At 31.2% G+C, this 27,204-nt stretch overlaps 1 protein-coding gene and 2 non-coding genes across 3 annotated transcripts in view; all 3 read left to right on the top strand.

Moving 5' to 3' along the window:
• The window catches only part of LOC126742945 (putative U5 small nuclear ribonucleoprotein 200 kDa helicase), an 89,832-nt gene extending 64,130 nt beyond the window's left edge, over nt 1-25,702 (top strand). Inside the window, exons 22-25 of the mRNA XM_050449833.1 lie at nt 2,442-2,670; nt 3,282-3,510; nt 9,613-9,855; nt 25,338-25,702. Of these exons, the coding sequence (XP_050305790.1) occupies nt 2,442-2,670; nt 3,282-3,510; nt 9,613-9,855; nt 25,338-25,577 (941 nt within the window). The 3' untranslated portion in view covers nt 25,578-25,702. The remainder of the gene's footprint in view (nt 1-2,441; nt 2,671-3,281; nt 3,511-9,612; nt 9,856-25,337) is intronic.
• Nucleotides 18,314-18,387, top strand: Trnan-guu (transfer RNA asparagine (anticodon GUU)). Its single transcript has one exon. It is a non-coding gene; the product is annotated as a tRNA-Asn (tRNA).
• On the top strand, nt 23,077-23,150 carry Trnan-guu (transfer RNA asparagine (anticodon GUU)). The gene has a single exon. It is a non-coding gene; the product is annotated as a tRNA-Asn (tRNA).
• Nucleotides 25,703-27,204: the final 1,502 nt, after the last annotated feature.

The raw sequence follows: 27,204 nt of genomic DNA, 5'->3' as shown, positions 1-27,204 counted from the left end.
TGCTTTCATTTTTATTCGTGATATTGCTCCTGCTGTTCTACCTGTCATTGCCTTGGCTCCATCGGTACAAATATCAATGCAATCATTCCAATCGAGTTGGTTTTCTTAAAAAAATATATTAATCGTGTTGAAAATTTCTTCTCCGGTTGTGTAGGCAGCGATGAGCACATAAGCAAGTATGAGCTTTGAGTGAATGTTTATATGGATATCGCACAATTACTAGCAAGATGGCCAGTCCAGCAACATCAGTCGACTCATCCACTTGCAAAACGAATTTGTTATTTTGAAGCCGTGAAACCAGTTCTTGTTTTATGTTTGCTGTGATATCCCCAATTCGGCGCGTAACTGTATCGTTCAAAAGCGGCACTGTAGAAAGATGATTTACAGTATTGTACAGTATTGTACAGTTTCTAAATGTCGGCGCATCTTAGCAGGTACCATCGAACTATTAGGAAGGAGTTTACTGCACAACATACAAAGAGGGAAGCCGTTGGAATCAATAAATCCGAGATTAATGTATGATTCGTCATACTTTCGTTTTTTCACCTTCAGTGTGTCATGTTGTCATGTTAGATGTTTTACTACTTGAACTTGAAACCATGAAACTAGAACTTGACGCCGTCATATCACTTTGATTTGAATTTGACGCATCATCCAAGCGAACCACATTTTTTGCAACACAACCTTACGAACAATAACAAGACAAGCGAACATAAAATACTGAGCGCGGTGTGAGTAAATTTTGCGGTACGTTGCTTGATTAATCAATTCTCCGCGCCAAACAATTCTCCTTTATATTATACCAGCATTCATTTATTATGACTGCTGGCGGAGCCCTACCGGAGGTTTTGCGGAGCACACTTTGAGTAACGCTGAACTAAAGTATAGTAGTATAAAAACTAAGTTGCATAATTAGTTAGTTAACTGTAAAATTACTTGGGCCCTATAAAATTAAACTATAAATTATAATAAGGGTTTTTTTGCTAGCTAAAATTGTTATTATTAATTTATATTGATAATAAATAATTATATTTATTATATAAATAATAAATTGAGAAGTTTTAAGCTGGCGGTCATCAGCAGGAAGAAAAAAGATGTATGGAATCACTAAATAAGAACCCCAAAAACTCGTATGCTTTAAAAACTTTAAAATGTGTACCAAAAAAATTGTGTGCTGTCCTATTCTCCCTGCTAGAGTCAATTTCATCGTTAATCTCATAGAGTCAATAATGATTATTAGTGACTGAACTACATTATTACGGTTTTATTGTTGAATATTCTCTGTTTATCAATTATAAAATATGTCAATTATAACATCATATACTTGACACACAGACAAAAATATATATTTTGTAATAATAAGTTTCTGATAGGGCAGTTATAATCTGCGGCGTTCATCATGGATCTACTTTAGGCCCTTTATTGTTTCTTATTTATACTTCCGACTTGCTAAGTCATGAACTTTTGTAATGTACTGGTTTTTGCAGACGATATCCAAATCTGCATTGTTCACCAAAGAACTTAGAACTAGATACTCAACTTAGTCTTAAAGGAGACTTAAAAAATCCAAGAGCAAATTTAGCCTTAAATGCTTTAGGTATAAATTAAATAGAATACTAAAAATTAAACTCTCGTATTATACAACTGTACTTATTTTAATATAACTAAGTGTACGGTTTTTTCAATGGTGTCCGGAAAGTATATTTCAAATGTTCAATTCATTTATATTACACCCTTTTTAGCAACAGTTTTTTTAACGTCCCCTAATTTTTAATGCGCTGAATTATAGCAAAACAAGAGGGAAGGTGGTTAAATCTTTTTTGGTGAGTGCGCAATTTGGAATAAGCATGGATAACAGATGCGCACTATGTGTACGATTTGAATTACAGCCTATGTTTCAGGATGGAAAAGTAGAAATTCAGAAAAATCAAAAAATTATTTATGAGATATTGAGTTGCTAAAACCAACCATAAAATTAACCTATGTAGTACTATCTTTTTCAATTAAGGCCATTCAACATATTAACTTAAATTACGTAATATAAATGAAATAAAACAGCAAAATTTTGTTTTCCTTGCCTATGGACAAATTTGAGTACTAAGACCTTAAAGAGTTTTGAGTACTAGAGCCCTTGGTGAATTTGAATTAATGTTATTTGATACACCCGAAACGACCTTATCACTGTTTGGAAGGATTTTTTTGCGATTTAGTAGTATTGGAAAGACCAATTATTCTTGTGTATTCATATAATTGTTTATTCGATTTATGCTATTCTTTATTCGAAGGTATGCTATGTTAAATTAATTTGCCATAAACTCTTAGGTATAACTGCAAAAAAATAGACTGATTGTACTATTTTTATACAAAGCCTACTCATTTAAATGTAACTGTTTTTTTTAACGAAGTATATATGCATATTAATAGTTTTATTATCTTTGTAGAACTTTTTAGCTTATCACTAAACAGCAAGACGAAAATCAGAGGCTTGCTTGAAATTATCTCATCAGCTGCTGAATATGAAGACATTCCTGTAAGGCACCGTGAGGATAATATTTTAAGGCAGTTGGCTCAGAAGCTGCCAAATAAACTAACTTCACCATCAGGCGGTCAACCTCGATTTAATGATCCACATGTTAAAACGAATTTGTTATTACAAGCTCATCTTTGCAGGTACAGTTTATTATTTATATTTAACTTAAAGGGATGAAATGTATGTGACGGCATTATAGGGTAGTTTTATAAGTAGTGAAATTTTCAATAATTAAAAAATAATTCGTCCCAACATAAACTCGTAAAATAAGTAAGTCGCATTCTTTTTCTTAATAGATAATGTTGCTTTTACATATCTGCTTAAGAAGTGGGTTTAAAAAAATTAATTTTCACGTTTTATTTTCCGATATGTTTTAAAACTAGTGCCACAGAAAACTATATTAATTAACAGAAAAGATTAAAAATGACAGATAAGGCACAATGCGGTTTTATATAGTTTCCTAATTAGGTTTTACTTTAGTTTAGAGCATCTTTACAATTAATTGAGTCAGAAAAATGTCTTAAAAACATCTACATACTGTGTTCGATCAACAAATTTCTTTCATTATTTCTTTCATTATTCATGCTCTATGGTATATACGCTTTATTTCATAGATATTTGGTATTAAAGTATGCTGTTAGTTTTGTTGTTTAGTTTTAATCTTCTCGTGAACATGCTTGGTTAGCGAAACCTGAAATTCCTTGGTTAAAGGTTAACTGCGTTAAATTAACTTAATACTTGTTATTTTTAGACTACAGTTAGGTGCCGAGCTTCAGGGCGATACCGAAGTGGTACTGGCCAAAGCTATTCGACTTATTCAGGCGTGTGTCGATGTATTAAGTTCAAACGGCTGGTTATCACCAGCAGTGGCAGCCATGGAGCTCGCTCAGATGGTCACACAAGCTATGTGGAGCAAAGATTCGTACTTGAAACAGTTACCACATTTCAACTCTGACATTATTAAGAGGTGTACAGAAAAGGTACATTTTTACTTTAAATACCCATATTCTTTAATTTATAACTGTACAAATAAAATTTGCATAAACATTTTTGTTTATGATGGACTTTACATCCGACGATTTAGTGGCTTAGTAGACGTTAGTTGTATGGCGGTTTGTTGCCAGGTTTCGTTTCGATCTATTTTTAGTATTTTATATTCAGTATGATAAGCAGTGCTTCGCGCTGCGCTAATACATTGCGGACGTCGGTCTGTATCTATAGTTTTAGGACTAGGTAATTTTATCTTATAGTTAGGGACTGAGTAAATTGTAAAGAAATGAATGATATGCTTTTAAAATAATATAATGATTTTGCTTTTTAAGCAAAATATACTAAATTTGGTATGTGGCTATGAAACGTAAATGTTATTTTTTGAACTATTCCCTTTTTTCACATCCGGTTTAGTGGAAAATTGACTTAATTTTCTAATTTTAAATGGGGTACCCAGCATATTTTAACAAGTTTCTTAGAAAAAGATATTTAAAAACAATGGTAATTTTTTCGTTTTTTGTCACATAACGTCGAAACGGAAAAAAAATTCAAAATTCATACTAATTTTGAAAAAGGATAACCGTATATTTTTCACGTTTGATCGTTTTTTTCCAAATGGCACCATAATGGGAAAAATCACATTTTAACCGTGGTTTTTTTAAAAGATGTGTTTCGACTTTATTTTTTTCTAATACTACACCAAAGTATTCGGAACAAATCTATGTCTAAAGTGTGTTGTTCGTTGTTTTTTTTGTGGAACATAAAAAACTATTTAGACTTTTAAAAGCATATCTCAGTTTACATGAACCTCTAAAATAAGAACATTTGTCTTAACGAAAACGTCAAAATAAATGTCGGCCAATTTTGAGGTTTGATTTACTGTCCCTAACCTGCTACGCCATCTCCTCAAAAATCCTTATTCATGTCCAATAAAAAATTAGTTTTAATTTAAAAATAGGGAAAACGTTGAGAATTATAGATGTTCAACACATTCAGTATTGAATACAACAGACTTAGAAATCAGTTTGTTTAAAGCAAATATGGCTACATTTCCTCCTCTTGTATAATTTCGACAATAATAGCTATGATTGTTTTTCTTATAGAACTCAAGTTCTTGTTCAGTTAGCCAATGCTCACAGATACCAATTAAGCAGGGTTTTAGGACGCTTACATTACCTTCAATCCTGCCCACATTCAACCACGAATAGTTTTTGCAACTTTAATCGCATCTGCGGTTTCACAATTATGATTCACTGTGCTCAATTTTTCGGTTCGGGTTTTTTCGCGACCGATGTTTCGTTTTGATGTTTGTGGTTGACGGTTTTTGCGTTTGAAGAACGCATTGCAAGTTGACTGTTTTTCGACAAATTTTATCTGATCTACGGAAGGTAATTCTTCTATTTGGCGCCAGTTTATATTGTCCTTTTCCATGAGTTTTTTTGTTTGGAATTTCGGGCTGTATCCATAGCAGACTTTGAACTAAACGCTAAATAAGTCAGTTCCGTTTAATTTTTATTAGGAATGATTTTTATCATGCAGTTTATTTACAAACTGATCATGCGCGCTAGATAAATAAGGAACTATTTTATTTTGAGTTTCTGGATGATAATGAAAAAAGCTTATGTTTTTTGTGTAATATCTTGATAACAGGGTCTTTTTCTTCGATAATTTTTTTAAGATACTTCACTTCGATCATCAGTGATGGGTCTTCTGGGAGGGTTACGATGCTTGATCTACTAGGCAACGAACTCTTGTTATTAAGTTCTATATACAGTATGGCTCTTAATTGTCCCCCTCCCCTCCCTCTTATCTTTTAAATGCGTTCATTTTGAAATTTGGCACACACCATTAGCAACCTAAATACTACTTTTTGGTCCCTAGATCATTTTGCAAAACTTCAAAATGGCGTCCCGTCGCCAAAACGAAATTAAATAGAAAGGGGGGGTCTATGATACATCGTTTGAAAGCTCCCACTGAATGATTTATGGTCCTAGAATATTAAGTCATTACTTCTACCCATAGCAAAATGGCAGCCTTTCAAAATCTTATATTTCGCATTTTGAGTTGTCAATAAATTTTACAAAAAACTCGATATTCTCGGTATAAAAATATGTCAAAATATGTTTTTATAATGCATACGTTCGATATTCTACTAACTCCTCTAAAAAAGAGATATATTATAGTATATACCAGCAGAAATTGATACATATATATAATATATATGCTGATTCGCAAATACGCTTTAACGAGCACGTGCAGCAGCCAAGACAATTGCCCTTTATTTTATAGATTTTTTTTAACAAATAGACACTGTTTTAACTTTAGATTTTAAATAAACTTTAATCATCTTTGTGTGTATAATTTAATCGAACATAGTAACTTTGGACGACTACCGCCGAACAAGTATTCTTATACAAACGATCTTACTGAAGTCACTTCGATACAACTAATAAAAATAAAATTTAAATTCAAACTCAAAATACATTTTTTCATAATTAGATCCAATTATCAGTAAATATAAATTTACATGATTCTCCAGTAATAACTTTCTTTTTTCTCTTCTCATCTTTAAGTGGAATTACTAATCATTTAAAATTATTGTATTTGCGTCATATACAATATAGGTAGAAAAGTTTATAAAGAACCGGCTGCTCAATATGCGCACAAACCCATTTTTCAACACAAAATCGATAGAAAATCTGGTGGCAGAGAGAAAAGACGACCGCAATATATTTTCTCTCGCTTCCTATTAAAGAAACCGCAAGAACAAAGCAGCCGCCGTACTTCGTTTCTTTGTACCTGCCGGGGATTTAAAGCCTATGACGTAGCCTGAAGGCCTACTCAGTGTCGTCTCGTACGGGAAGTGAATTAATCGTGTTATAAGGCATTTAAAATCTGTTGTGTGTTTTTTTTTAAAGTATAATAGTGAAATAGACTATAGTTTTTTTTAGTTAGGCTATCCAATTTTTATTGTAAAAGGTAAGTAAAATTGCGGAAATTTCGAATGATGAGTGGATAAATATTTGCAACCATATAGACAACACAGAAAAACAATATTTCGAAAGTTATCACCTTTTTGATGAAGCATTGGATTCTTTAAAATTTACAGTAAATACAGGCTCATCTGATGAAGAGATCGAATCGTCTTCATCGGATGAATCTGATTTAGGTTGTAATACACTATCTGATAGTGAATAAAAATATATAATATGTAAAATAATGAAATAAAACTTTAAGCTTATACCAATTTGTTTCTTTACACAAGTCGTTTAAAATACCTAATCCTCAAAAAAAATGTGAATAAAGAATAATTTTCAGCTACCTATTTAAAGTCCTGTTTTAAAAATAATTAGCGAAGTGCATCCTCCTGTAAGTAAAACTATTTTTTATTAGATTTTTTATGGGCACATCACAATGCTAAAAAATATAATTTTAATTTATCTACATTTTTTTAAACGAATCTCGGAGCAATTAAATTCAAATATATGCATTCTTAGTTGGTATTTTAACCAAATCAAACGCACTTATAATATCGCTAGCTATACCTACTAAAAATCTAGGGCTATTTAAACTCTAGTACAAATAAATATTAATAATTTCAACAAGTGTGCCGCCTCCACTGTCTTCAGACCTCGACATAGTCATCTGACCCGATCGATAGAATAACGAGATGCGCGGATTTTGCCGCCTGTTGATGTCACCGGTTCTTTATAAACTTTTCTTACTATAATATAGAGATTGGTTAAGCAGAACTCCGTTCATGTACTAGACTTGGCCAGATGCGTAGTGGATAATCAATTATATTTTTATCTCTTTTAATTTTGTATTTTCGTGTTATAATAAACTCTTACCTATTACAATTTACTTAAGAAAAACAATTAAAAATGAAGCAATTTTATTATCAAAAAAATTATGTCAAAAAATTATCCATACAGTCATTATTAAATTCTATCAATAAAGATTACATTACCTGTACCATTGGATGAGATAGACCCTAAGACATTACCTGCTCCGTGACACTAAACACTATTAAAATAAATGTTCTTTACGTGTACAAAAATTAAAACAACAAAAACCAGAACACAGTTAAAATTACATTCAGGTACAATTCGTTAAAAAAACATTTTTTATAAAAAAAAAACAATATAAAATTAATTTTACCTCCGCAACATACTATTTAATATTGAATATTGAACTTTACCAAAATGAATGTTAAAATATTTGCGTTAAAAATACATTATGCTCTATATGTATTATTTAGTAACAGTACTTTTTCTGGCAAATATCTTGTAGAATAAGTTTTTTAAATTTTCCGCTAGAGGTACTGTTTAGGATAATAGCTTCAGTGTTGGAAACATTTTTGACTTTTAAAGCTGTACTTTTTTCCTCAAGACATTATTCAGCCCATCTCTGAGGATCCAAAAAGCTTATTTAATAACTTTTTAGCTCAGTGCAAGTAATTGTTGGAGGGCTAATATTTTTCGAAAACTCTTTCATAATTTCTTTGGCCATTTTTGAAGCGCATAGGTTAGATTTTTTCTAAACTACCGCAACCCTTGACTTGTACTTAACTTCTTGGGACGACCGAGTACCGGTTCCTATCAAGTATGGCTACGATATAACCTTATAGAGTATTTATTATGTATTATATTGTAACTCTCTTTTTCTATAATTCTACAATATTTTTTATAACAGAAAGCTGAATTTCATAATTTTTATCGCTCATTATGCTTGTTATGTAATGTATGTATGTAACAAGTATGTGAGGGTAGTAAATTTGACTAACGAAGATTTTTTATTCAACAAACTGGTTTTCTTTTCATTAAAAAAAAACGGACGGTGAAAGTTTATGGGGCATTGAATAGCAGAAAGGAGCTCAGAGTTCTACTGACTTATACTTATAACTTATACTTTAAGTGAATTATTGAATTATTCGATTTTGATTGAATGAAATATAACGAAAGGTATTGTTAAAAATTTTTAAGTTTACAGTTATTCCAAATACGTAACTAAGTCTATTTTCTTTTCAATTATTGAGTATATAATATAGTACTTTTCTAAATTAATATTTATTATAGTGACGTAATACGTTACAAAATAGATAACTGTCACAGCATGACTTTGTCACAACAATATAACTTGTACTTAATATTGTTTTTTTTACTTTTTTTTAGAATTTTTAGTTTGTTAAAATTAATAAAAACCCAAAAGAGCCTACTACTGCTCTCGACTCATATTTTTTGTTCTTAGGTTTAAACATAACCAATGATACAGAAACAGATAAATTAAGGTACATAAAATCATAAAATTTCCCGAAGTTAACCGTAAAATGTTTTTTTAGTCCTAACTAACCAATACGTAATGTAGGAAAATTAGTAGTAAAGTAGGAAAAATAATCCTGTAAGAAATGTTACAACGAATATAATTGCAAAATTAGTAAATAAAACGTGAGAAATAGAAGTATTTCCAACGGAAATTAAAACTGTTAAAATATGTTCCATATATAAATCCGGCTATAAAACGCAAACCTTAATAAACTATATCCTTAATTACCGTGTTTTGAAAAATAATTGATTCGGTTATTCAAACACAGATGATTCCTTTTGTAACAAAGTACATAAATCATAATTGTTTTCAGTACGGGTTTCAGGAAAAAAGTAGCACACCTAGTGTTTTTGTTGACCTTCATAATAATTTATCAACTGAGGTTGACGAAGGTCATATTACTAAATCAGGTCATACTATTTAATCTTAAATATTGAACTTTACCAAAATTAATGTTAAAATATTTGCGTTAAAAATACATTATGCTCTATATGTATTATTTAGTAACAGTAGTTTTTCTGGCAAATATCTTGTAGAATAAGTTTTTTAAATTTTCCGCTAGAGGTACTGTTTAGGATAATAGCTGTAACTCAAGCCAAAACAAGCGATGTATTATAAGAATTTATTGTAATTATAAAAGATTAAATAAAGGATCTGTTTGTTTAAAAAAAATACCACAATATCTTGTATAAATACTTATATAGCAAAAAAAAAAGCTCAAAAAAAAAATCAGCCAATGATGATAACCTTTATTGGTGTTTTTTTAGAACGTGGAAACTGTCTTCGATATCATGGAGTTGGAGGATGAAGATCGTCAAAAACTTTTAAGCCTAACTGAAGCTCAAATGGCGGATGTTGCCAAGTTTTGTAACAGATACCCCAATATTGAGCTTACATATGAAGTTCTGGATAAGGACAGAATTCATTCTGGCTCATCGGTACATATTGCCGTACAATTGGAAAGAGAGGACGAAGTGAATGGACCAGTTATTGCACCATTTTTCCCTCAGGTAAATATCTTAAATAAGACATTTTTTATATATTTTTTTAAAGATTTATACAAATGAATTATTTTAATTCTCTAGAATTAAATTATGAATATTTGTGTCATATATCCGCTTTGCATTCCCAGTGAAGTGTCGTTTATGAAAAAACTGAAATTAGTAAATAAGTCGCTATGTGGAAGGGTACTTGAGTACTACGGTATGGAAATACTAGTAAACTAACCATTTCAACCATAAGTGCTTCATTTACGCTACAAAATTTTTCAGTATTAAAGCGCATTAATAGTTTTATAAGAAAGAAGCGAAGACCTGCATTAAACAATTATCGGAAAACTATTATTACAATAGACTTAAAATATAATATACACATCAAAATAGTTAGGGTGCAAGGAAAAAAATCTATATATAATACCGTTCTATTTTTAAAAAAGAAAATTTTGTACTTATGCATGTCCAGATTTTGCAAGAACCGCTAGAAACTTTGTAGAGTAGCACAATATAAAGTATTGCCATGGCCTGCTCAATCTCCTAAGTTAAATCCGATGGAGCACTTTTGAGATATGGCACGAATGTTCCAGACGAGGGAACAGTTGCTGAACTGTATGCAAGAGCAATGACTACAAATTGAGCAAAACGCCATTAAAAATTTAATTAAGAGCATGCCAAATAGATGTCAAGCTGTTATTAATAACTATACATTCTATTAACGAGGACTCTCTTTTCTATTCTATAACTTTTCTTTAAATTTTGCTATTTCGAATTTTCGAAATATTATTTCTTTGAATTAACATACGTAATTAATCTCGAGGTATACTTTGATTAATTTTTGTGTTTTTGATAAATTAAGGTTCGGCACTGTTTCTAAGATGAATTCAGGTGTATTTAATTTCAATATATTCTAAAGACTTTAGTTTGTTTTTAAAGTTTAAATACTTACCCATCGTTTTTCTAGTTTTTAATAATAAAGTTATATGGTAATGTAGTAATAGATTTAGGGCCGCCGAGAGAAAAACCGAACCGGGTCTAAAAATGTACGGGTCGCTATACAAATATCCATAATTTCTTCAAGTGAATAAAACTAATCATGAAATATACGTATGTGTTAATTAAGTATACAGATTGTCCATTAATTTAATCGACACAGAGCAACGGCAAATTCTTCGCTCAAAAATATTACGATTTGATCAAACTCTTTTAATCCGAAAACCAATAATAACCGAGATACTAAATGTGTTGAAGTTTAAATTTTATTTTTATTATTTTTTAATAAGTCCTTCAAAAAGCGGCATATCAGCACAAAATTTGGTACTAAGGGGTTTTTGAGGGCGAGAAATTCGAATTCAATGGTAATTTTTGTGTACATCCTAGAGGGCGCTATCAGCGACACTCCGAGGTGACAAACACGTGTACAACTTTTTTGTGCCGCAATTTCAGCTTTTCAATTAATATTAAAGGTAAGAAAATTTTTAAAAAATCCAAATTTCCACTGTATGTAAAAAACTTTAATTTGCTCGATGCGTTTCGTCTATTGCCATTGTCAAGAGCAGTCTTGTCAATATCTAAAAAGACTATATAATAAGATTCAAAATAAAAGATAATAAAGGACAAAACTTACGTCACTCTCATTACATTACAAGAGACAATAGGGGTACTAATATCTAATTAAAACACTTAATGATAACATCACATATAAACAATAATAATATAAAATAGTACTGTATACAGTTGAAACTACTTGAAACTATAAGCCGCTATTACCAGGTGTAATATGTTCGAGCGGTGAGCCTACCGGGACGACCCAAAAAAGGTTTACAACACAGGCTGCTTCTTTAAAATGATTTTTGACTGGTTCATTTAAAGTCACCGCCCGATCATTTAGACTTTCATTGGCAATTTCGATGGACTCCAAGGCATCTAGTTTTTTACTATTTAGGGAGCAATGAAGCATTTTAAATTGTTTGTCAATATCAAAATTATGGTTTTCTTGCTTTAAATGTACCCCAAAGGCTGACCTGTTGTCGTTCGGTAATCTAAGGAAGTTGAGATGTTCGCGTATGCGCTTTAGTAGTACTTTAGTAGCCTCACAATCATCGCATTTTAGGTGGTAGACTCCGCTTTTGTGCAGATTAGGAATGTTATCCTTTAATCTACTAAAGATGGTTTTCAAATTAAGGGAAGATCTAAATCATAACCTACTATTTTCATATGAGTTCTTAAGTATACTGCCTAATTTTAGTGAGACAGGTTCCAAAAAATTCAAACATAAAAAATTTAGTGGTTTTTGAGGCGTAAACCAGTCTTAATTCTCAATTTAAAATTAAATTTAGTTGAGTTTGGTACATTTTTCTATTTATCAGTCTATCTACTAGGATTCGAGAGTAACCGTTAATAAACTCCAATGAATTTTCAACACTACGTACGAGGGAAAATAGGCCTATTTTCGTGACGTGGTTTTGACATGAAATGTCAGGATATATAAAATTCTTGCAATTTTTGGAATAATTCGGTTCTCTCCAAAGCGTTGGTTGGCAATGAAAATAAGAAATATTCTTTTTCACCCATCGACCATCTGTACAACTTTCGACATGCGTTGCCTAACAAAGCTGGCGCCTTTTTTTCTCCATTCCTGTACACACAAGGCAAAGTAGTGTTTATAAGCAATTTTCAGCAATTATTATTGCAAAAAAATTTACGCCACTGCCTTTTTTCAACTTCAATATTTGTTGTTTGATTAAGCATTTAAAAATACAACTGTTTCGCCTCTTGTATTTTTTTTAAATCTCACTTCTTTTTCGACAAAAAAAATAAATACCGTTTTATTGCATGCCACTGGACAAAATTGGTTTATTAATTTTTGGTAAAAAAATCACAGGTGCCTTGGAAAACAAAAGATCAAAAACATTTCGAGGAGCTTTTTATTGCAACAACAACAGCTATAACAAATGTTGGAAATGTCCACCATCCATTTCTATACACCTTCTGATTCGACGAATCATTAAACGACGCACTCGAGCTAAAATTCGAGGTCTATTTCTCACTTCTTCGCAAGCATTTACAATTTTATCTCTTAACTCTTCTATTGTTTATATAGGACTAGCATAAACCAGACTTTTAAGGTGTCCCCATAAATAAAAATCTATTGGATTTAAGTCTGGGGGGTGAGGTGACCATTGAATTGGTCCACTTCTTCCAACCTAAAATGAGGAGGAGCTCCATCGTGCATAAAAGTTATTTGATTACGTATATTTAGATTTTAGAGGAACTTCCAGCAGTACGGGCAATTCTTGTTGAAGAAATTCTAAGTAAGATTCACCGTTTAATCTTAAGGGTAAAAAAAAAAGGCCCAATTAAATTGTCACCAACAGCACCCATCCACACATTTAAAGAAAATTGCTCTTGATGGCGACATTGTACGTAAGCATGGGGATTTTCGTCACTCCATACATGACTATTATGAAAATTAACAATACCATCATACCGAAATTCAGCTTCGTCCGTAAAAAGTATGTTTACGGTATGGATTGGATTTCCTATTTTATGAATTTTTAACATACCATACAAGGGTTTATTCACTGGTTTACGCCTTAACAACCACCAAAATTTTTATGTTTGAATTTTCTGGGACCTGTCTCACTAAAATTAGGCAATATACTTAAGAACTCATATGAAAACATATAGGATATGCTTTGGATCTTCCCTTAATTTAAGAACCAGTAGTAGATTAGATTTAGCAGATTAAAGGATAACATTCCTAATCTGAGTTACTTATTTTATTGGATATTATGTCACAGCAAAAACAATTTAGAAAATACTATCTCACACACTCAAAAATTAAAAAGAAGAAGGAAATAGACTTATTCACGTATTTAAAAGAAACTTAAAAAAAAATACTATAATCTTTTAAATAAGTGAATAAGTCTATTTTCTTTTTGTTTTTAATTTTTGAGCGTGTGAGATAGTATTTTCTAACTTGATTTTTGCTATTAGTGACATAATACCCAATAAAATAAGTAACTCATTATAAATTCGTCACAACAATACAGATTTTACTTATTCCTAATCTGCACAAAAGCGGAGTCTACCACCTAAAATGCGATGACTGTAAGGCTACTTATATAGGTAAAACGGGTCGTAATTTTAAAACGCGCATACGCGAACATCTCAACTTCCTTAGATTACCGAACGACAACAGGTCAGCCTTTGGGGTACATTTAAAGCAAGAAAACCATAATTTTGATATTGACAAACAATTTAAAATGCTTCATTGCGCCCTAAATGGTAAAAAACTAGATGCCTTGGAGTCCATCGAAATTGCCAAGGAAAGTCTAAATGATCGGGCGGTGAAAAACCGGTCAAAAATAATTTTAAAGAACCAGCCAGTGTTCTAAACCTTTTTTGGGTCCCCCCGGTAGGCTCACCGCTCGAACATATTATACCTGGTGATAGCGGCTAGTTTTAAGTAATTTCAACTGTATACAGTACTATTTTATATTATTATTGTTTATGTGTGATGTTATCATCAAGTGTTTTAATTAGATATTAGTGCCCCTGTTGTCTCTTGTAATGTAATGAGAGTGATATAAATGTTGTCCTTTGTTATCCTTTATTTTTAATCTTATTACATAATCGTTTTAGGTATTAACAAGATTGCTGTTGATAATGGCAATAGCCGAAACGCGTCGAGCAAATTAAAGTTTTTAACTTACAGTGGAAATTTGGATTTTTTTTTAATTTTCTTACCCTCAATAATATGACACTCCACCCTGAACAATACCTCAACTCTCTTTTCAATTAATATTACTTTAAAAAGTTATATATTTCTCGAGTCGCTTTTTTTTAGGGAAGTTCAGTTTTTTATTTATCGAGGGGCAAATTATTCGAAAATACATACAGAGCTAAGCAGTACAAATTAAAACTAACCCATATAAAAAAATAAGAAAGCGCCACATCCTGCGTTGTTGACTTAATACAAAATAAATTAATGTAGGGATCGCGTTATTGTGATATTAAATATTATTTCTGATCAAAATTTGGTGCTTAATTAGAACCATTGGCGTCCTTAAAAAACATTGTAAGCAAAAAACTTTCAAAAACCATAATAAATATTTCGTGTGCTATTATTGGTTATTACTTTCCGGGACCAACAGAATTACCACCAAATTCAAACGGCGAACTCTATTTAGATGTTTTACGAAATAAGCTGATTGAGATTTTGGAAATTCTCCCCTTGCAACGGAGACACATGATTTTCATCTAGGATAGTGCTCATGCTCACTTTTCCAGACCTGTTAGGGAATATCACGAGAGCGGTGATGAGAGCCAAATGCCTTAGCCGCCTCGAAGCCCTGATGTTAACCCCCTCGACTTTGCCATATAAGGAGATTGCCATACATAAAATCATTTATTTATCAAAACATAATCAATGCTCGGGAGGAGATATGGGAGAAAAACCAGAATGCAGCAGAATTATTTCGAGACAACAACATATTGTTTAATATCAGGCATTATTTCGATAAACGAGTAGCTAAGTGTATGGAAGTTAACGAAGACAACCTTCAGCATTTGTTGTAAGATAAAAAAAAATTGTAATGCTGTTGATATTGCCGTTTTAGAATACCATATTAGAATAAATAATTTATTTTGTAATAAATTATTGTATGCAACACATATTTAACAATTAAATAAAATATCATGTCTTTACAAAATACACTACTATGACTATGACACCTTATTTCCATACTATTGATTAATTAAACAAAATCAAAAATTGAAGCATTCAAAATTATTATCTGAAAAAAGGTTGCTCTCGACTCGACAAAGGTATTTCTTTTTTGAAGAATATTGATTGAAATTTTAAGATTTCTATGAAAAATCTATATACACTAAGGCACAAAAAAGTTGTGCAGGTTTTTATCTAATCGGAGTGTCGCCGAGCGCCCTCTAGGGTTTACACATAAATTAAAATTGAATTAGAATTTCTAGACACCAAAAACCCTGTATTACTAAATTTTTGTGCTGATGTTTCTTTTTTTATGAATTATTAAGAAGTAAAGAAATTAAAATTAAAACTTTTACATCCTGTCTCAGTCAATTTTTGAACTAGACAATATAAATAATATTTTCAAACAAACAATATGCTGTTACTGTATGTCCACTAAGTTACGGGACACCCTGCATTTAATGATGTTGAATATTGAATCTTACATTGCAATAATTCTTATAAATAACTATTAACCCGCACATCACCAATGAATCGAAGCAAACAAGTTTTTCAGTGTATAAACCAGGAAATCGTGGGAGGGAAAGCTAAAAATAAGAGAAGGCACTGTAAATTAACAGTTTCGAGTGTATTTACACTAAGCAGCAAAATTCATCAAAAATCAATTAAAATCCATCATGTCATCTGAAAAAAAAAAGAAAAACTCATTACCTCAGAATTCCGGGCCTCTCAAAAACCTCGGGCCGGGGGAATTTCCCCATTCTCCCCTCCCTCTCTCGGTTCTCGGTGGGTCTTAGTAGATTTTATAACTTTCCTGGTTACTTAACAGGCAAACATTTTTTCCACACCATCATTTTGAAATCCCCATTCTGAAAATGTCAACATACGCCACTGTAGGCTCTACCGATCAATTTAATAATGACTTATAATTATTGAACAAAAATAATAACTTTTTTAATTTGAGTTTTAACATGACTATGCTACCATGTTTTTATTGTAGACGTTAACAATTTTGGCTAAAATAGTCAAAGATAAGATAACTTCTGCGTTACAGTATAACAATATCTGTAAAAACTTTATTTAGTACATTGAAATACTTAGAACATTGAAAGGCTAGAATTAGTAAACAACAACTTTGTTTGAGTTTAACATGTGCACAGGGGCAAGGGGGTGTTTTGTTTACAAACATATTCATCGATTCTCTGTTGCCAAGTTTACACGCATTTTCAAAAAAGAAAATTTTCAGCTATTAATACATATAATAATGTTAATTTAACTCATTGATGTTAGATTCTGGATTAAAAATAAAAAGTAGAAATAGATATATATTATTCTAAGCGCAAAAATAACATCTTCAAAGCAAAAAAAAAAATAACATTCTTATTCCTAAAACCGCTTCTAACAAATTTGAAATGGCAACACCGCAGGCAAAAGCTGATGTCATCTTGACAAACGGCTTTGTATTTACATTCGGCATTTGTGAAGTTCTGTTTTTTCTTTACTTTTTGGTTAAAAAAAGACGCATTTGAGAACTATTACTATAGTAAAAACTTATGCTGTTTGTGCCGCACCATAGGAAAAAGGCGATTTAAGCCGATCTTTTCACAAGTAAATACCGATATTGTCATAACATCATATCAAGAGCCAATCGTCGTCATAAACGTAGAACAATAAAAATTTATAAAGAAATCTATAGTATTATTTTGCGCCTGTCAAAATAAGTGACAAATTTTTGTGATATTATAAAGTGTTTTTTGCCATTTCTACTAAGCATTTGACATCATTGCATCAGAGTTGTAGCAAGCAAACAAACTGCCCATAGTTCCACGGCAATGCTAATTCTAGCCTTTTAATGTTCTAAGGCTAAATAGATACTTGAAAAGCGCATTTAGGGAATGCAATTTTTTTTTGGCTAATAATGATTACGCCATCAAATTAAACGATTTAGCCATTTTTTAAAATAAAAGTTGATAATGAATATCTATCAAGGATCAACTTAAAAATAGCATTTTATCTACAGTATCTAATGGGCATTTTTGATTACGGATTTTCTATCAAGGACGTAAAGCTTTTCATAGAATTTCTCTCATGTGATCCCTAATTAAAACTGTCAGCAAACATCATTAGATTTTTAACATAATTATTATTAACTTAATTATTTATATTAAATATTTATATTTATTATTATTATTAATTTAACTTAATTATAACAACATAATTATAGACACACACCCTTCTTATCACCGTACGTAATTTTTTACGTAAAATTTAAAATAACGTAAAAACGGTTAGATATACGACATTATGCATAAACATATACGTGAATGTAAAATAAAAATATATTAATCAGCATGTTCTATTTAAAATACCGAAGATGTTTTTTTTATATAGAAGTGACGACAGCGCACTACTGAAAATATTTTTAGAAAATACATTTTTACTTTTAATTTACATTGCTAAATCTTCCAACATTTTCAAATTATTCTTTTTGAGAAATCGACCTTTGCAGTTCATCAAATCTTTTACCCTGTATTTATCCTTTAAAATTAGTCCATCAGCAAGCAAAACTTGACAATAATTAATAATGTTCTGTTTTAAAGACACACTTCTATTTAATGATCCTATCGTCCAATAAACTTGTATTCCTGATAAGGACATTGCTTTCGTAATTTAATTTTATAGTATTTCGCCATACATGGAAATTAATCGACATACGATAACTACAGATCAACAAAAAAACTCATGGCCTCCGTGGCGCAATTGGCTAGCGCGTTCGGCTGTTAACCGAAAGGTTGGTGGTTCGAGCCCACCCGGGGGCGGATTTTTTTTTATTTACATTTGCATGTTATAATATGTTTGTTTCGAGTTTCGATTTCATTGTACATCAAAATAGTCATAATTAAAAAACACACAATAACCTGAAAGTTGACTTTACATAATTACCCCCAGAATGTCATAATTAACTATGTTTTTGTGTTATTCTACAAAATCTGACTGTAGCTACGTGTTTTAAACTTTGGGAAATAACCTTAATTAACAAAGAATTATGAGATGAGAACAAAGAATTTTGGTGTGTTATAAAATTTACAAGAGTAGTCTTATTTTTATTTAGACTTACCTATTTTCGTTAAACCATTGCACACACTAACTAATTATAAAGTGGTAATAGCACTCTAGAGGAATAAAAAGGGCTTTACCTTTTTTTGTGAAGATTGTAAAAGTAATGAAGTTCGAAAGAATGTTAAAAAAGTATTGTTCAAATTTGGATACAAAATGGTGTCTGTAGGACCATTTTTGTAGAATGCCTTATTTTTATATATCCAAAGGGTCAGAAACGTATCTTAGGAACCACATCACCTATAGACTATTCGAAATGGGTAAAAAGTAATAAAAGCTTACTAATATGTATGTGGTAAACAAGAGGGGTGACCCTCCAATAATGTATGCCACTTCCATAATTTGCATTGCGAAATTAATTCTTTTTACGGAACGCAGGTAGTAACACCCGGGTTTGCTCGGTTTTGGGTCGGTCTATGAGCTTTTTCCATTGTTATCCATCGAATAGTGCAGCCAGGATACTATAATATAAAGGAAACCGATTATTATAACTTTATTGAAAGTCTTTAAAAAATATAAATAATAATACATTATGTTTTTAATCATAAAAAATTGTATTTTTCGTCATTTGATTTAAATAAACATTAATAAAATAACATAATTCATTCTTAAAAATATGATTAATATTAAATATAAATAATACATAATTTGATTATGTAGTAATAATAAAAAAAATTAGTCTTCGTCATGTGATGAGGAGCTATCATCACCCCATGAAATAATAATTAAAGGGATAACCGCCTGGTCGATTAGATTGTCCAGATCACGTTTTCTTCTCCTCTTTAATAACATGCTCGACTGCGTTTCGCCAGTTTTCTGTAGTCACTTAGTACTACAGAAGTTAGGAAAAAGGTCTATAATTTTAGAAGTGGTATTCCGTCTTGCAACAAATCCTTTCATTTGCGCCCAAATTAGTTCAATAGGATTTAAAATTCGCAATGATATTGCGGTAAGCGCAGCACAGTAATTTTGGGTTTGTGTGATTTGTGAATATTTGTTATGGCTAGTTTGCTCTTTTTTATCATGTGGGGTTCAAAGTCAATATTCTTGTCAGTCTAGCAAATCCATAATTTCTTGTTTTCTCCAGGTGTCTTCTCTATTCGCCGTGAACGGTAGCTAGCGTTGTACAAGCCACCACCGAATCACCTGGAAGAAATTTTATAATTTCTCCAAAATAATCCTCGCAAAGGCAGGGTTTGTCAGGATAAGAAAATTCTTTTGCTTCCTTGATGGTTCTTAGAAATTTTCTTCTCCAGCAAACAATTTTATCGCTTTCCACTAGAACTAATTTGCAATTATGTTTTTCTCATGCAGTCTTTAACTACTCATGAAAGCAATACTATCGTTTCTGCCAAGCTCCATTAAAATCTTGTCCAAAGCTAGTATTTCTTTTTGAAATAAAAATAATAGACTTTTTTTCTAACTACACGTTTAGTGTCTTCCTCAAAGACTCTGGCTGGCGTTCCTGTACTATGCTTTGAAGGTTCTATTTGTCCAGCCTTTACTTTTTAGACTTTTTCGTAGATTTTTTTATTCTAGTCATTCGGAAATATTCCTGCACAACTTGATCTGCAGCAAAACTAGGGTGGTGGTGTTTTAAACAGTCAGCCATATTCATAAAAAAGAAGAATCTTTTGTAAAAAGTTTTTAAACTTTTTGAAAACTGAATCTTAGTAAATTGTTTTTTTATATTTTTGGTCGTCTGCCAACCTTCCACATAGCAAACATATATTATATGTAAATGGTTATGTATATTCATATTATCCTGAGGTATATACATATAATATATATATTCAATTTTCTGTTTATTTTATGGATATGAAATAAATATACATTGGTCACGCACTAGGTAATACATGGAATATCATTACGTAATGTAATATTATTATTATGTACCGGGTGTCCAAATAAGAAAGGACGCCGGTTGTATCTCGGAAACTATTCATCGCACAGCGCTGAAAAAAAAATTTCTTAAGAAAAGTGGCCAAAAAAATGGCTGGAAAATATTTACAAGTTCCTAAGACTACCACAATAGGGCGTAGAACTGCACAGTAATTTAAAAAAAATTCAAATTTCGTCTAAAATAGCCAGTATTAGTTACCATTTTGAAAACATCAGAATAATCTTCATTAATTTTGCCTTAATTTTGCGAAAGATTTTTCTTCATATCTCCAATGAGAAGGGTGGGGGAAGATCATAAATAATGCAACTTTTTAATCGCCCTGTACTCAGATTCTTTATTAAAAGTAATTCGAGTGGGTACTCGTTTAAAAGGAAATTCAAAGGGCTTTCAAAATATGCACCTGTCAATGTCACTTTGTTTTCAGTGAAGTCGTCAGAGGGCGTTGTTTAACAGAGACTGGGTTTTTAGAGATTTTCTCTAAAAAGTTAAATGCCGTGATATGATTTTTTCACTGCGGTTTCGAAGACTTAAAACATACTAACAAACCAGTGAAAACCGCGTTTCGATATCTCCATTTGTTTTCGAGTAATTTTTAAATAACCTATTTTTCAAATTTTAAATATTATTAGCAATATTAGGGCGGTCTTTGTGACAGAATATTATCAAAAATTACTGAAAATTATTTGAAAGCTCATAATCATATTTCCACTTGAAAATATAATTGGCATTCGAGAATCTCCGAATATGATTTATTAGAGCATTATTTATTAATTCTATTTGAATATTACTATTATATCAAGAGGCCTATGGAAATATAAACAGAAACAAAGGATTGGAAAATGTCATTTAAAGTTACTTAAATTGACAGTTGTCAGTTTTAAGTTATTTCTTATGTGTAAGTGTTTTTTTACTACAAATTAATAAGTTTAAAAATGAAAATTCCAAATGAAGTAGCCTATAAATATGCTAGCAGTTTATTTCGAATGCAATCATAACTCAACGGTTGCCTCTCGAATATATGCTATGCGGTATCCAGAACAGACGAAATTTTAGACGAAATTTGAATGAATTTGAATGAATAGTTTCCGAGATACAGCCGGCGTCCTTTCTTATTTGGACACCCGGTACAATGTATATCCTGAATATACTAGATATTTAAACTATATCCAAGGGTTATATTTTATGAATGTCTCATAAACATCTATGTATATATAACTATCTATGTATCTGTTACATGTATCTTTATAGAATATACAAATACGTTTTTAATATTCCTAAGGTATATAGGTATCCATGAAACATATTCTGGATATACCATATATGCATAATTTCCTATAATAAAATGACATCTTGAATACGTACTTCTGATCTATATGACGAATCATTGTGACGTCCTTACTACCTTAAAGTAACGTGAAAATGTCACATCCAAAATGACGTCCTAAATAAAGCCTAAAAGTCGTCCTATACGGAATTGAAAAGGACTTCTGGTAGACGTCAAATATTTACATAGGACGACGTTTAAAGACTATTTTAGATCATTTCAAATGACGCTTTAGAACTTGAATATTAAAAAAAAAATATTTTTACTTAAATTCCAAATAATATATGTTTATTTATCCATTTATAAGTATAACAGAATAAAACAGATATTCTTTGGGCAAGGAAACTCTAAAAAAGGACGACGAGGACGAAACATTCGGTATAAAAATACTGACAATTTTTAATCTTAATAAAAGGAAGTGCGCCAAGATTAACTATAATTAATTATAAACAATATTAGATCAAGATGCTGTAAACGGTATATACTTCGGGTGGGCATTACCTTTTGAGAAGATGTTATCATAAATATAAAAGTAAATATCACATTTTTTTAAAAACAATGCAGATTTTACATACAATTATATGTATATTAAAGTTTGCTTTTAAGGTTTACTAAGAGAAATTAATGATTTAAGTTCTTAACTTAAAATTCGAAACTGTCAAAAGTGTAATTAAATCAAATAACAAAACGTGAAAAGGATGATCCCTTTACCAAACTGAGTTTGTGAAGATAGGCTGCTACTCCAAAGGCCATAAAAAGTACATTTATTTTATTGTACATTATGGCCCCAACATGTTTATAAATACATGGCAAGCAAGTAAAACAGCCATTAAAAGATGTCTGTCGATATTATAGTACGCTAACATAGAAAGACTCGCAAGGGGCAAATTTCCGCAACTGCACCCGAGAAAGTCCTAGTGAATATATGGTATGTGGGTGATTGAGACAGTATTGTAATATTGGACTAAAAGGTTGTCGGTATATTACAACAGTATATTGTCAATATGGTTACACATTTCTTTTAAATACATATCTTGTAATAAACGTGTATTCCCAATAAGGAATGGTATTTTCCTAAGTTCATGTAATTTAATTTTATAGTATTTTCCCATACATGGTGACTAATCGACATACGATATGTGCGGATCAACAAAAAAACTCATGGCCTCCGTGGCGCAATTGGCTAGCGCGTTCGGCTGTTAACCGAAAGGTTGGTGGTTCGAGCCCACCCGGGGGCGCACTTTTTTTTAAAATTTTTATTTGTGTTTTAAGATGTGCGCCTTAAATTCATTAAACAAAGAAATACAATTTTTGGAATATAGATTTTTGACAAATAAATTAATCTAAACTAGCATGAGTACAATTTTATGATTAATGGCTTCATTCTTATTACAAGATTTAAAAACTCTTTTCTTAAATCTCTATACTAGTAGATGTTTAGTCACTGGAAAGTGCTAAGCAAAACCCTATTTTGCCTTACTAATTTAATTATTGCTATTTATTATTTTACAATATCTCGAAAAAACTGTAACTATGTGTAGCAAGTTAAATTAAAATCAAGCTACTTATTTTAATGCTGAACGAAATTTTGTGAAAAGCATATAAATAGAAATTTTTCTACTCGGTATAATGTCTATTTATTCGTTTTGTGTATCTTTTAGACATTTTTCAGGGCATTTTATAGTATTTATATTTTGTTATCATACAGGGTGTTTCAAATTCGACCCTCAACATGAGAATCTCGGAATCTATAAGAGATACGAAGATGGTTAAATTAGGGCAAAGTAAAGAATTTATGAGCTTAGCAATATGCCGTTTACAAAAAATAAAAATTCCGAAGATATTCGAAAAAATACAAAATTTTGAAAAATCGATTTTATTTTTTGCTGAGCTTATTTCCTATCCGATTTTAAAATAATTTGTACTTTTGCATTGCCACTTTTTTCATCCGATGGTGTTTTTAGATTTTTAATACCACGTTTCGTCTTTTGCCAACCATTATCAACTCTGTTTTTTCTTATAGGCGCCATATTGGATTTTTACATTTTTAAAATTTGTTAGTATTGTAGTACAGAGTGAGAGGTATTTTACTAATAATTTAAGCAATTATGGTTTTTACGAATGAAGAAAAGTGAGATATGATTAAAATGTATTATAAATACAATAGAAATGCCTGTAAGATGTCCGGCAAGGTCTCCTGATTTCAATGTTTTAGATACATTTTTATGGGGAATGCTAAAGAATCGAGTTTATACGAGGAAATTTTAAAATATTGAGGAGATGCGGTCAACTATTATAAGGGAGTTTAACATATTAAATAGATAAGAAATAAATTGCGCGGTGCTCAATATTCGTAAGAGCGTGCAATTGTGTCTTGGTACCCAGAGACAACAATTTGAGTACTTAATGTAATTTTATTTTAAGATAAATAAAAAATGTTTTTTGTTTTTTGTTTTTGTTTATTTTATTTGTTTATTTACCAACGCGTGTTAAACTCAATATGAAATAAAATTGTCAATAAAACTTTTCTATTTTTTTTTTTTAGTAAATAGATTAATTTAGTATCTTTTGAAATTTTTACAGGTGTGTCGAAAATAATAAGGTTGTAACCCTGAAGTAATATGTGGACTAGTGCAGTACTGCATTGCTAGTATTTCTGTCTATCTTGTATTGATAACGTGTAATATTTATTGATAGTTTAAATATTGTCTTGCCGGTTTATGCACAGCCTACCCCTGCGGCAAATTTAGTTTTTTCTAAAACTTCAGGTTTTTAAAAATAAGAAATATTCCTTGTGATATATTATTGAAAAGGAAATTTTGCAAAGATTTTAAAAATGCAAAAACCAAATATGGCTCCTACAAGAAAAAACAAAGTTGGCAAAATAATGGTTAGCAAAAGACGAAACGTCGTATTAAACATCTAAAAATAACGTCATGTAGCACGGAAATGTGGTAATGCACAAGTGCAAATTATTTTCAAATTTATTACTAAAATTATACATAACATTTAGACACACTTAAGACTATACAGAACACTAAACAAGACGAACAGTATTTAGTTTAATACTGTTCGTCCTGTTTAGTGTGTTATGTATAATTTTAGTAATATCAAATGTGTTCCCACTATGGTAAACTTCTGGGCTTAACTGACAATTAGCACTGATGATGGCTCATACGCCGAAAGCGCTCTGCTAAGCTTTTAAAATAAAATTGCTCTGAATACATCTGGTTTGATTAATTTGTAATAAACTTTGTGTTCTATGCAAGACCAAAATTATAAAAATGATGGGCTAACACAATTATAACGTGACCCTATGCAATGTATCAAATTAGATTGTTAAGATATGTTAAAAATATACTTAATAAAACTTTTTCTAACGTACTTTTATTCAGGGACTGATTTTAAATATTTTTTACTTACAGAAACGTGAAGAAGGCTGGTGGGTAGTAATTGGAGATCCTAGGACAAACTCATTGTTATCAATCAAAAGGCTCACTCTACAGCAGAAAGCCCGAGTAAAATTAGACTTCGTAGCACCAAGTCCCGGTCATCACAGTTACGCCTTATATTTCATGAGCGACGCCTACTTAGGATGCGATCAAGAATACAAATTTTCCATTGATGTTGGGGATTTCGAGTCGAGCGCTAGTGATTCCGATTAAATTAGTGTAGATTTAACTGTATTTGTATCTTCATTATTCATTCTGTTTTAGACTTTTTGTGAAGTAATAGTGAGTTTTCAAGTTATATTTCTATAAATAATAAAATATAATTAATTGTAATAGTACTATATTGCAATGCTTTATCTACAGTGCGATCCATCGAAAATAGTCCAGCAAGGTTTATGATTGAAGGTGAGAATTTTAAATAATTCTCGAAGCCATATATTTTTGATATCAGGGGGACATATTTTCACATAAATTTCATCACTGTAACCCCTGGCGGGATCAGAAGGGATGTTTTTTTGAATTTAAGCTATTGATTGCTAGAAAATTTAATTGTAGTGATTAGTACTTAACGTTTATTAATTATTGAAAATATCAGGTGTTTACTTCCATATAACTTTGGCAACTGTTTAAAGTGTTTCCGCATATTGTGAAGAATTTTACACCAGAAATTCTTTGATGGCATTTATGAATGATGTGGTTTCTTAAATCTTCTAAGAATGTAGGCTGGGTGGCATAAATTTTTGATTTCAGATGTTCCCATAAAAAGAAGGGCGGGAATCAAATTCGACGCTCTCGCAGGTGATTAATCAACAGGGGAGAGAAATATCGGCCACCTGAATAATTTTTAAACAAGTCTTTCACGGTAAGCTTGCTTCAATTTGAAGCAACGAATATGATTTCCTCGACTGCTCAAACCAATTTTCTGATGAACTGAAAGTTTGAGTCTTAATTTACAAAAAAAAAAGACTGTGACTTGAGTAAATGCTTTGCTTACGCAAATGATGTTCATGATGAAATAAAGGACATGCGTACTAGAGCAGAAAAAACATTTCGAGAAATCTTCGATTCAACAACATACATTGCTGAATCGATTGGTTCCGTCCTGACTGTTACTCACAAGCAGAACGGTCTTGAATCGGAATTCTTAAAGCAACGAGATCTGCCTTTCAAAATACAAAATATGATCTCAGCAAAATGTGCAGAAATTGATGAAGTTGAATTGGATAAGACCATCTCTGTTTTCATCGTACTATGGCCAAATGAATTTACTGAAACTACTGAAGAAATAAAATCCGATTTTAAAATGTGAATGAAACTTAACACGTTCGAAGCTTCAAACGAATGAATTAAAATTAAACTTCATTTCAGGGAGCGACCAAAAACATTTCTCGAAGCTCTCTGGTTGGTCAATCGGTCTGTGCTCACACATCTACCAGTCACGATAGTTTGAAGTGAACGGTAATTTCTAGTTTTTAGACGGAGATTGAAGAGATATCTGCCTAAGAAGAGTAGAGAAGAACAATCCAATGGGTTAGCGCTACTCAATATTTAGCGTAATATTTCAATGAACAAATACGGGATATTCTTGTGAAAAAAAGGCTTGTCATTACTTTGTAAAAGCTGCTCAGCTGCTTTTATTAACTATACATTTTTAGTGATCATTGCTTGTCAACAGGTTTATCCAGGTGATCATTAAATTGTATTGTAGCTATTTGGTTGACTGAAGTTTGATTTTTTTTTTGGTAACTTGATTTTGAAGTACACTTTAGACATTTACCCTTTTGTCACGAAGTCCATGAATCATTTATCAGAAGAACTGATTTGTATGGAAAATTATGCA

Source organism: Anthonomus grandis, chromosome 12 (genome assembly GCF_022605725.1).
Source record: "Anthonomus grandis grandis chromosome 12, icAntGran1.3, whole genome shotgun sequence".
Taxonomy (NCBI): domain Eukaryota; kingdom Metazoa; phylum Arthropoda; class Insecta; order Coleoptera; family Curculionidae; genus Anthonomus; species Anthonomus grandis.
Note: the sequence above shows the minus strand (reverse complement) of the source record. Positions and strands in the feature narration are given on the sequence as shown.